The 12,111-nt window shown below is 48.7% G+C and overlaps 1 protein-coding gene across 1 annotated transcript in view; it reads right to left on the minus strand.

The window, feature by feature from the left end:
* epas1b (endothelial PAS domain protein 1b) overlaps positions 1-12,111 on the minus strand; it is a 36,418-nt gene that overhangs the window by 13,514 nt on the left and 10,793 nt on the right. The window contains exons 2-7 of the mRNA XM_068734432.1: positions 7,483-7,673; positions 6,031-6,034; positions 4,317-4,506; positions 3,784-3,871; positions 1,855-1,973; positions 798-1,000 (exon numbers count right to left, since the gene is read on the minus strand). Of these exons, the coding sequence (XP_068590533.1) occupies positions 798-1,000; positions 1,855-1,973; positions 3,784-3,871; positions 4,317-4,506; positions 6,031-6,034; positions 7,483-7,673 (795 nt within the window). The remainder of the gene's footprint in view (positions 1-797; positions 1,001-1,854; positions 1,974-3,783; positions 3,872-4,316; positions 4,507-6,030; positions 6,035-7,482; positions 7,674-12,111) is intronic.

A 12,111-nucleotide genomic window follows, 5' to 3' on the forward strand; every position in this document is an offset into this window, starting at 1 on the left:
CTTTCCTTTTTCCCCCCTCCTTCCCTTCCCTTCCCTGGTCTACCCCTACTCGACCTGTCCCAGAGCCAGACTATGAGCTGAAGGAGCTTCCCTAACGAGTCCAAGTCCCCGCCGAGCCAGGAGGACCGACCCGCCTAACTAGAAACTCATTTGCGTAATTGGAGCGAAGATTTTGGGCAGCTATCAAATTGCACCAAGGAGGTCGAGAAAAGAAAATGCGTCCTTGTTTGTGGAGCGCTCACGCACAGACGTGTGCACGCAATAAGCAAACACACACACACACACACACACACACACACACACACACACACGCTGTCCCCCCCCCCCCCCCCTGAAAGAAACCTTTGTCCCGCATGAGCAACTTGATAAGATTAGAGGTCTGTGAGCATGTGCTTGTGTAACTCAAATCAGAAGTGTGTGTGTGTGTGTGTGTGTGTGTGTGTGTGTGTGTGTGTGTGTGTCATCACGTCCTCGAGCCAAAGGGAGAGAAATATTTGGGTGCAAATGAACCGGCTCTTTGGTTTCAAGATGGCCGCAGTGCCTGTAGTCATTTCATAGTGTCACACACACACACACACACACACACACACACACACACACACACACACACACACACACACACACACACACACACGACAGGCGTCAACACCGGCACTGGGACGTGAATCTGTCATCGGGACTTATTACAGTATTTATGTTTCATCCCCGGCGTACATTTCCCGCCGACGTCCCTGCCAAGTCAAACCAAACAACAAGGCCGGTGTCTCAACCGGCAGCTTCCCGTGTTTCCCGCCCACCTGTCGTCGCAGTAGGTGAACTTCATGTCCATGCTGTGTCTGCTCAGGAAGGTCTTGCTGTCCAGCGGCGTGTCGATGTTGGACGGGTGAGCGATGGGTTCGCACATCAGGACGGCGCAGGTGAGCGGGGGCTCCGTGAAGCCGCACAGCACGCGCGGAGGACAGCTGTTGTACACCTGCAGGTGGCCGGTGCAATGCAGCACCTGGAGGGAGCAGCAGGGACACGAATGAAACGCACACAACGCTCGTCTCTCTTTTGTTCAACATGGTTTTTAATGTATGTGTAGAACATGGTGAGCTCTATAACATCTGTATGGGATGTGTTTCTGTGGCTACCCTGCAACCGTGGTGTGCAGATGTTGCAGATGTGTTGTCTCTCTCTCTCTCTCTCTCTCTCTCTCTCTCTCTCTCTCTCTACCTCCCTGTGTCTCTCTCTCTCTCTCTCTCTCTCTCTCTCACACCATCTCTCTCTCTCTCTCTACCTCCCCGTGTCTCTCTCTCTCTCTCTCTCTCTCTCTCTCACACCATCTCTCTCTCTCTCTCTACCTCCCCGTGTCTCTCTCTCTCTCTCTCTCTCTCTCTCTCTCACACCATCTCTCTCTCTCTCTCACACCATCTCTTTTTCTCTCTCTCTCTCTTTCTCTCACTATCTCTCTCTCTCTCTCTCTCTCTCTCACCATCTCTCTCTCTCTCTCTCTCTCTCTCTCTCTCACACCATCTCTCTCTCTCTCTCTCTCTCTCTCTCTCACACCATCTCTCTCTCTCACTCACCATCTCTCTCTCTCTCTCTCTCTCTCTCTCTCTCTCACACCATCTCTCTCTCTCACTCACCATCTCTCTCTCTCTCTCTCTCTCTCTCTCTCACACCATCTCTCTCTCTCTCACCATCTCTCTCTCTCTCTCTCTCTCTCTCTCTCTCACACCATCTCTCTCTCTCTCTCACCATCTCTCTCTCTCTCTCTCTCTCTCTCTCTCTCTCACACACCATCTCTCTCTCTCTCTCACCATCTCTCTCTCTCTCTCTCTCTCTCTCTCTCACACCATCTCTCTCTCTCACCTTCCAGCTGGCTGACTTGAGGTTGACGGTGCGTCCTCTGTTGGTCACCGTGCATTTCATCCTCATGAAGAAGTCTCTCTCACTACTCAGGTTTTTGCCTTTTTTACCGAAGCCGCTGCCTGAAACACATAAACCAACATTCAGTAGTTAGATTATATCTTCTTACTTTAGTGGCAAAATTAACAGAATCCTTTACATGTCTTTCCCTTATGAGAAAAGGGACAAGGTTGAGTCTCTCTCTCTCACACACACACACACACACACACACACACACACACACACACACACACACACACACACAACGTGAAATTGGACCAGGCTGTTACATCACAGGGTCAGAGTTCAGTCTGGGAGCTGCAGCCACAGAGCAAAGTGGTGAAGTGTGTCTTTATCTTTAGTTACACTTCAACACAACAAACGATTGAAACACACTTCTCTCTGGAGATGAAGTGTGTGTGTGTGTGTGTGTGTGTGTGTGTGTGTGTGTGTGTGTGGATGTGGTTTTGTGTGTGTTAAAGGGAAAGACACTATAAAATATACGGTGTTAATCCACTTGTGTGTTTTGTGACTGCTGCTGATAAGAGTTATCAACCGCAGTTTTTTGTGTGTGTGTGTGTGTGTGTGTGTGTGTGTGTGTGTGTGTGTGTGTGTGTGTGCATTATTTCCTCACAGAAACGTTGGTCACTCACACACACTGATTAATGTCCAGTGTTACACAGTTGTATCAGTGTTCACTATCTGCTGCAGATAATGCCCAGTTCCCCTCTCTCATCGTCTTTCCCTCATCTCTGCTCACACACACACACACACACACACACACACACACACACACACACACACACACACACACACACACACACACACACACACACACCTCTACTGTATCTCTCTTTAGGTTCCTCTCTGTACGTCGTATACGTATTATAGATTCTAGATATTTAATGCTTCAGACAGCAGACCACTGCAAACACCTCCCTTGAGAAAGCTCAAAGGATACGGACGTCACGGAGTTCATCTAACATTTGGGTCAAGAGCAAGATAAGACAACTGCTGACGAGATTGCCATGAAGCTCAGTGTGGACATTCATGGTCCCCAGAGGACATGTCCTCTAGTGCCACCAACAGCTCATCATTTCTATGAATTTAAAATGACTTTTAAGGCCTTAAAGTATCATAATTGTGAACAAAGCTCATTATCTGTTGGACTGTAGGACACTTCACATGTTGTCGTTCTCACACTTTACTAAACACCTGTTTTGAGATTAAAGGGGCAGCTCGATAGTGTAATGTGTTTTATTTTGTTACAGATTTTGTGTAAAGTCTCGTGTAAACTGAGAGTGAGAGTGAGTGAGTGAGTATGAGTGTGAGAGTAAGTGTGAGTGAGTGAGTGTGAGAGTGAGAGTGAGTGAGTGTGAGAGTGAGTGAGTGTGAGAGTTAGAGAGTGACTGTGAGAGTTAGAATGAGTGTGAGAGTTAGAGAGTGTGAGAGTGAGTGTGAGAGAGTGTGAGTGAGAGAGTTAGAGTGAGTGTGAGTGAGTGAGTGAGTGAGTGTGAGAGTGAGTGAGTGAGTGAGTGAGTGAGTGAGTGTGAGAGTTAGAATGAGTGTGAGAGTTAGAGAGTGAGTGTGAGTGAGAGAGTTAGAGTGAGTGAGTGAGAGAGAGAGAGAGAGAGAGAGAGAGAGAGTGTGTGAGAGTGAGTGTGTGAGTAAGTGAGTGAGAGAGAGAGAGAGAGAGAGAGAGAGAGAGAGAGAGAGAGCGCTCTCTCTCTCTCTCTCTCTCTCTCTCTCTCTCTCTCTCTCTCTCTCTCTCTCTCTCTCTCTCTCTCTCTCTCTCTCTCTCTCTCTCTCTCTCTCTCTCTCTCTCGCGCGCACGTGCACGTGTGTGTGTGTGTGTGTGTGTGTGTGTGTGTGTGTGTGTGTGTGTGTGCTAACCAGATGTCTTCAGGCTGAGATTCTCCCGGATCTCCTCGTGGTCACATGGATGTGTGAAATCAAAGATGCTGTGACCAGTGAGGTCAACCTGCAAAAGAAAATACATTTATTTTGTGAATATATAAAAACATTTTCTAATGTTTCCCTTCTGGTCTCAACACTCCACATCAGGCTTGTTTGGAACAAACGGCAGAAGAAGAACAGGGTCGTGTCACTCAAGAGCTCCGAGTTCACAACGAACAGAAAGTCGTCACTACAGACACAGAAAAACATCAACAACAGAGGAGACACTGCTCCACATCCTACAGGCAACTTCACCTCTTCTGCTCTTCAAACCGCTGCCAGAGAATACGAAACCATGCAGTGTGTTTACAGTTCAACCTCACACACACACACACACACACACACACACACACACACACACACACACACACAAAACGAAATCTTCAAGATAAATCATTAAAATCAGTTTAAAACGTTTCGTCTTCTTGTCTGAGTCTCTGCTGATTTTAGTGGTGGTTCTGGTTCTGTACCTGCGTGAGCCCCATGAATTTGCTGATGTTCTCGGACAGGAATATCATGTCGCCGTCGGAAGTCACCATGGTGATGAAGCCCTCCAGGGACTTCAGGTACAGACTGTCCATCTGTCCGTCATCGTCATCGTCTCCGTCTCTGCCACCACCACCACCACCACCACCGCCGCTGCTGCTGCTGCTGCTGCTGCTGCTGCTGCTGCTGCTGGAGGAGAGGCAGAGAACAAGGTGGGTCACACTCAAAACCTGTTTCTCTCATTGCATTGATTGTAATTTCTACATGTGTGTGTGTGTGTGTGTGTGTGTGTGTGTGTGTGTGTGTGTGTGTGTTTCTTCTTGAAGCTTTGGCTCAGTGCCAAAACAAAGCAGTGCAGCTTCTTCCTGCATCTCAGGCCGCTCCTGACCCGCGACCCTGACAAACTACACCCGAAACTACACCAGCGCTCTTCTCTCTTCTCCCTCCGACACGACTTACACATCGTGCAATTATGCTCAAACATGTACGACGCGGCATCCAAACATTTCTACACGGAGACTCCAGCGTATCAACAACGTGTCGTTGAAGAGCTAATTAATACCAGCTGGTGTGTGTGTGTGTGTGTGTGTGTGAACTAAAGCCCAGTAGCTGATGGGGGCCGGGAGGTGCTCGCAATTCCTCCAGTGTGCTTCCCTGAGATAAGAGAGGCTCTGGAGGCTCCCGGCGAGGCCTGGGGCTGGAGTTTGGAGCCGGGCCCAGATAGCGTTAACCCCCCCCTCAGAGCTTTTTTTTTTTTCTTTCTACGGGCCCCCGGGGCGCTGGGGGAGACTCTCGGGGACCCGGTCCAAAGACCGGCGGCACCTTTGGCCTAAATACTTTAGCTGTGATTACCAGTCATTCGGACAGAGTTGCACTTTTCGTCTCTCTGTTGTTCTTCGGTTGCATAACCGCCCTGGTTTCAAAATAAAAGGCCGAGCGTCTGACGGGGACAGCTGGCGTTCAGATAATCACTTCCTGTGACGCCGGACAGGACAGAGGGGTCATGTGACTTGTAGTAGTACGTGAGTTCACTGATTTATTAATGGAGGGATTTATTGCTTTCTTTTAGTCCGTTGTTAATTTCTCAGTTTCAGATTCCTGCTCTCATCACGGTTTGAAACCCAAACTTTATGGCGTATAATTCATAATAAAACTGTCCCTGTTAGCATCATCTGCTCTCTGACCTGCACTTATTTAAGAGAATACAGATTTCAATGTCTCTAAATAACGTTAATAATCAATACTGTAAATATCACCACAGCTCAAATCAGCGTTGGAGTATCACAATCAGCACATCTGAGCTGACGTTACATGAGAGGTGTTTCCTGCAGCAGCTCTCATAGTGTGTCCTCGGGTGCGTACACAGTGTGTGTGTGTGTGTGTGTGTGTGTGTGTGTGTGTGCGTGTTTGGCGCCGAGGCGGCCGGGTGTTATGGCTAGTGGGGGGGTGATGCCAGCATCGGCTGAGCGATGGGCAGAGCTCCGTGTTTCCTCTGCAATCTGTCCATCGAGGAGCAATCAGAGCGGCCTGATAACACTCTATCTGCTGCTGTATCCTCCTCCTGCTCCTCCTCCTCCTCCTCTTCTATCCTCCTCCTCCTCTATCCTCCTCCTCCTCCTCTATCCTACTACTGCTCCTCCTCCTCTATCCTCCTCCTCCTCTATCTTTCTCCTCCTCTATCCTCCTCCTCCTCCTCACCATCCTCCTCCTCTATCCTCCTTCTCCTCCATCCTCCTCCTCCTCCTCTATCCTCCTCCTCCTCTATCCACCCCCTCCTCCTCCTCTATCCTCCTCTATCCTCCTCCTGCTCCTCCTCCTCCTCCTTCAGCTCCCCCTCCTCCTCTATCCTCCTCCTCCTCCTCTATCCTTCTCCTCCTCTATCCTCCTCCTCCTCCTCCTGCTCCCCCTCCTCCTCTATCCTCCTCCTCCTCCTCCTCCTCCTCCTCTATCCTCCTCCTCCTCCTCCTCCTGCTCCTCCTCCTCCTCTATCCTCCTCCTCCTCCTCCTCCTCTATCCTTCTCCTCCTCCTCTATCCTCCTCCTCCTCCATCCTCCTCTCATTACCTTAACTCCTCCGACACAACTACATCTTCCTCCTCCTCCATCCCTGCTCCTCCTCTTCTGTCCTCCTTTTTCTTGATGCAGAATATGCCGGCTCACAGTTTACCGTTCACACCGAGATTTAGTCATTTATTTATTCATTCATTTATTTATTTATTAATTAATTTATTTATTTATTTATTCATTTATTTATTTATTTATTCATTTATTTATTCAGAGAAACTGTTTCCAGAAGGTTTCAGATATCTCAACATCTTGGAACATGAAAGTGAAACTAGCTGCATAACTAGAAAACTTTGGGGTCACTGACCCGTCAACAACACAGAACTTTGCACCGTTAATGTGGAGAACGTAAACATTATGCAAACTGCTCTGCACACACACACACACACACACACACACAGAATTGTTTATAACACGTACATTGTGTATATAAGGGTGTATTGTGTAGTGTACTATCAGGACGTGCCACATCCGATACAGAGACTAATGATTTAATGATAAATCATGTTTTATGTTTTATTTTAACGTTGAACTGTAAAGACTTTCTGTACATAAAGGTCCGTGATGAATAGAGATATTTTGATACATTTGTTTTGATCGATGACGAATCAAAGGAAACAGGAAGCGGCGGTCGTCTGCGTCACCGTTTCCCCATCAAACGCTGCCGAGCAGCTTATAAAAAGACGGCGGCTGCACCGGCAGCCAGCGGGAGCAGGACTACACCTCCCAGCTCTGCAGAGAGACGCGTGGACACTTTGCATTCCCGACGCGACGGTCGGTTCATTCTTTTTTCGCTGTTCTCTGATCCCACTTTCGGGGACAGCGGCGCAGCGGAGAACAATAGGTCTGTTTCTTTATCGAGCTTCCTCCGCTTCTCATTTTAAATGACACAAGAGGAAGGAGAAGAAGTGCACAGAAAGGGTCTGACAACTACCTTCCTATTTCACTGGACAATTAGTCACGCGCACACACACACACACACACACACACACACACACACACACACTGTATGTTTCCTTTGTGTAACACATTTAAATACACTGAAGTTTGAATGTGTGTGTGTGTGTGTGTGTGTGTGTGTTCGTACCTGTGGCGAGCACCTTGCGTGTGCGCAGGAAGCTGATGGCCAGCCTCATGATGGAGGCCTTGTCCAGGTGAGAGCTGACGCTGTGGGGTAGAGGCAGCTGGTGAGCGAGCTCGTAGAAGACCTCCGTCTCTTTGCTGCGCCTGGAGCGAGCGGCGTCCCGAGACTTCTCCTTACGCCGGTCCGAGCTGCTCCTGCCCGGGGAACACACAGACAGGAGGAGGGTCACACCTGCAGCTCCATTTAGGACGCTGGAAAGCAGCCGGCGTGTCGATGCTTATTCATGTAAATCTGTATCAATAAATCAATTAGCGATATACACCAACACCACGCTACATCTGGTGTTTACAGAGTAAAGCGTCTCCATAACACATCTACAACATATTTAAAAAGTGAGATATCCATAGAGAGGAAAGAGACGAACAGCTTCTTATTATGGGCCACTATATCGCTCACTTCCTGTCTGAAGAGACACACACACATGTTTGTTCTCCTGCTCTTCTGAGGACCTTTAGGGAACTTATTCCCTAAAACCAAGACTGAACCCTCTAAGAGCTCGTTGAAGAATTAACAGGAAGACATGTTCACATGCATACTAAAACATGATCCACAAGATCCACATTTAAAAAGACACTCAGTCCTGGCAGCCTGGACCCCAGACTGCTTAGGGACGAGGCTTTGACTTCATAGTGTTCCTTAATTGGTCTTCCCCTAGTAAAGACAATAACCATGCGCATAATACATGATGTAGAGACATCAGAACTCAAGGGACAGAGACACGATCACACTTCTAGCAGCAGTGAAGCAGAGAATGAGAAACGAGAGATTTACTTCATATGAACACAGTAAAAGTTCAGGACGTTGTGTTTTTATAATATATATTTATAATATAATCCTGACTCAGGTGAGTAATGGCTCTGCTGTTTGTTCAACGTGTTCCTTCTGTAGGAGATAAATCTAAACTGAGATCTGTAAACAGACGACAATCTGTTTTTATAAAAAGGGAACCGAGTCATTATTTTCATTTCCTCACATTAATTCGGTTGTTGTTTAAAAGAGCACTTTTGGACAGAACAATAGCGTAATATAGATAAAAACAATGATGTATTCCAACAATCAAAACTGCAATCCCCCAAAATCCGTCTACAAACGCAGAACGAGAGCAGCAGAAGGAGAGCTGCAGAACGAGAGCAGCAGAACGAGAGCAGCAGAACGAGAGCTGCAGAACAAGAGCAGCAGAAGGAGAGCTGCAGAAGGAGAGCTGCAGAAGGAGAGCTGCAGAAGGAGAGCTGTAGAAGGAGAGCTGCAGAAGGAGAGCTGCAGAACGAGAGCTGCAGAAGGAGAGCTGTAGAAGGAGAGCTGCAGAAGGAGAGCAGCAGAACGAGAGCAGCAGAAGGAGAGCTGCAGAAGGAGAGCTGCAGAAGGAGAGCTGCAGAAGGAGAGCTGTAGAAGGAGAGCTGCAGAAGGAGAGCTGCAGAACGAGAGCTGCAGAAGGAGAGCTGTAGAAGGAGAGCTGCAGAAGGAGAGCTGCAGAACGAGAGCAGCAGAAGGAGAGCTGCAGAAGGAGAGCTGTAGAAGGAGAGCTGCAGAAGGAGAGCTGCAGAACGAGAGCAGCAGAAGGAGAGCTGCAGAACGAGAGCAGCAGAAGGAGAGCTGCAGAACGAGAGCAGCAGAAGGAGAGCTGCAGAACGAGACCTACGGAACGAGAGCTGCAGAACAAGAGCTGCAGAACGACAGCTGCAGAACGAGACCTACGGAACGAGAGCTGCAGAACAAGAGCTGCAGAAGGAGAGCTGCAGAAGGAGAGCAGCAGAAGGAGAGCTGCAGAACGAGAGCTGCAGAAGGAGAGCTGCAGAAGGAGAGCAGCAGAAGGAGAGCTGCAGAAGGAGAGCTGCAGAACGAGAGCAGCAGAAGGAGAGCAGCAGAAGGAGAGCTGCAGAACGAGAGCAGCAGAAGGAGAGCAGCAGAAGGAGAGCAGCAGAACGAGACCTACGGAACGAGAGCTGCAGAACAAGAGCTGCAGAAGGAGAGCTGCAGAAGGAGAGCAGCAGAAGGAGAGCTGCAGAACGAGAGCTGCAGAAGGAGAGCTGCAGAACAAGAGCTGCAGAAGGAGAGCTGCAGAAGGAGAGCTGCAGAAGGAGAGCAGCAGAAGGAGAGCAGCAGAAGGAGAGCTGCAGAAGGAGAGCTGCAGAAGGAGAGCAGCAGAACGAGAGCTGCAGAAGGAGAGCTGCAAAACAAGAGCAGCAGAACGAGAGCAGCAGAACGAGAGCTGCAGAAGGAGAGCAGCAGAAGGAGAGCTGCAGAACGAGAGCTGCAGAACGAGAGCAGCAGAACGAGAGCTGCAGAAGGAGAGCTGCAAAACGAGAGCAGCAGAACGAGAGCAGCAGAACGAGAGCTGCAGAAGGAGAGCTGCAGAAGGAGAGCTGCAGAAGGAGAGCTGCAGAAGGAGAGCTGCAGAACGAGAGCAGCAGAAGGAGAGCTGCAGAAGGAGAGCTGCAGAAGGAGAGCTGCAGGACGCCCGAACCATGCGAGCACAAGGACGAGCTTTCTTCTTCTGGCCGTGAGCTCTGAGAGGCCAGCAGCGTCTGATTTTGCACTTCTGATTTTGGCGCTACTCATTTCCTCAGGTAGAATCGTACGACTAAAAAAGGAGAATCTGGTCTGGAGTGGGGTTATCACAACATGCGGTGAGATATGTTATCTGCTCTCAGAAGACCTCAGAAGTAACCAGAGCGAGTTACCAGCTCAGCTGTGAGAGTCGCTGCAGGCCTCATGAAGTCCCACCAGGAGGATCGACGAGATTAAATGAACGCTGTGTTTCAAAGAGCCGAAGGGAGAGCGTCGTGTTTCAGCGCGAGCCGAGAGCGTGACGAGGTTAAAACACGCCTCTCTGAACAAAGAGCTCTTCAACTTCTGATCCGTCTGCAGGCTGAACGTCGCAGACCCGTGTCAAACCCGCAACATGCAGGACCAGAGGGGGAGAAAAAACACACAACAAAACGGACAACACACTACGGCAACGCAACAGAAACACGCTGAAGAAGAGCCGAAACACAGAAACAGATATTATACATTACAAAGGGAACAGATATCGACAACCAATGCAGAGGAGTTGCATGTAAACATAATGGTCAGAGATGATGTGCAGATTAAGTGAACACAGAACCACAGTAGAGCTTTTCGGTTCTTTATATGCATTAAATCAAACTGAAAAACAAGTACATCAAATATCAGACAGAAATCCACTTGAACTGTATATTGTTGCCGCTTCGTGCATCTCTTAAATCCATCGACTCCAAATCTAGTCCACGACTCAATTGGACAGAGACACCATGCGGCAATAAACAGCTGAAACAGAACCGTCTGCTTCACATCCTCGGCGTCGGCGTCGGTGGGTTCAGATCAGCACAATCACAGTCATCCCCCCTCCGGCTACAATCAAACAATCAGGCTGCAGTCAAACATGCAAACGCACACGGAGGAGCAGACGTCGTGTCAACAGGGCAGAGCACAGAGGACCGCTATCTCATCTCACGGGCTTAAAGTCATTAACCCAGACGCACCATCAATGATGAGCCAGCAGACACTCAATCAAGTCCTCTGGAACAGCTAGCTCCAACTAGCTCCTGACTGTGTGTGTGTGTGTGTGTGTGTGTGTGTGTGTGTGTGTGTGTGTGACTCTTTGATTGTCTGGGACCATTGTTGCTGCAGACTTTCAGGGTCTGAGACAATGGGAGGCACAGAGCTTCACCGAGCTGCTGAGCCTTCTGATTCTGATGCACTCACTGATCCCTCTCACACACACACACACACACACACACACACACACACACACACACACACACACACACACACACACACACACACACACACACACACACACACACACACACACACACCAGAGTTCAGAGGTAACTGAGTGCATACTGTACAGTGCTGGAACTTCACTTCACTTTTCCGTTTCATCTTCACTCTTTTGCTTTTCTTCCCTCCTTCTGTCCTTTCCTTTCCTTTCCTTTCCTTTCCTTTTGTAAGGAAACTATCAACAGCATTACAGTTCCAATCTACACTTCAAAGGATGTTTAAAAGTGTGACGAAGACGGCAAAGCATCCAGACTCTTTACACTGAAACCCCATCAAAACCTGGATCCACCTCTGGATCAGCGGATCTGGTTCAGCCCTGCAGAGAGCCTCTGGTCTGGGTTTGTTAAACAATTTGTTTTGGACAATATATGTTTTAAACTTGTCAAATATCAAAATATATATGAAGACAGCGTCATCCCACGATGACACACAGAGACACGTAAACCAGTATTTCCCAAAATGTTTCACTTTTATACGCTATTAATCCAAGTATCTGTAGCGACGTTTCTGTGTGAAAGGGTTTCTTTAAGTGCGAGTCTTCTACAGTCCGTAGTGCTGCAGGTGTGTGTGTGTGTGTGTGTGTGTGCGTGTGTGCGTGTGTGTGTGTGTGTGTGTGTGTGTGTGTGTGTGTGTGTGTGTGTGTCTCGCTCATAAATAGCGCTGCCAATAACTCTCACACAGTCGCACACGAGCGCCGTGACACAACCTTTTCAACTGCAGCCAATTTGAGATATGTGACCGATGCGTGCCTGTCACAGCAGAGCCTCG

Source organism: Cebidichthys violaceus, unplaced genomic scaffold (genome assembly GCF_023349555.1).
Source record: "Cebidichthys violaceus isolate CVI_PGR_0920_01 unplaced genomic scaffold, fCebVio1.0.p SCAF_64, whole genome shotgun sequence".
NCBI classification, from domain to species: Eukaryota; Metazoa; Chordata; class Actinopteri; order Perciformes; family Stichaeidae; genus Cebidichthys; species Cebidichthys violaceus.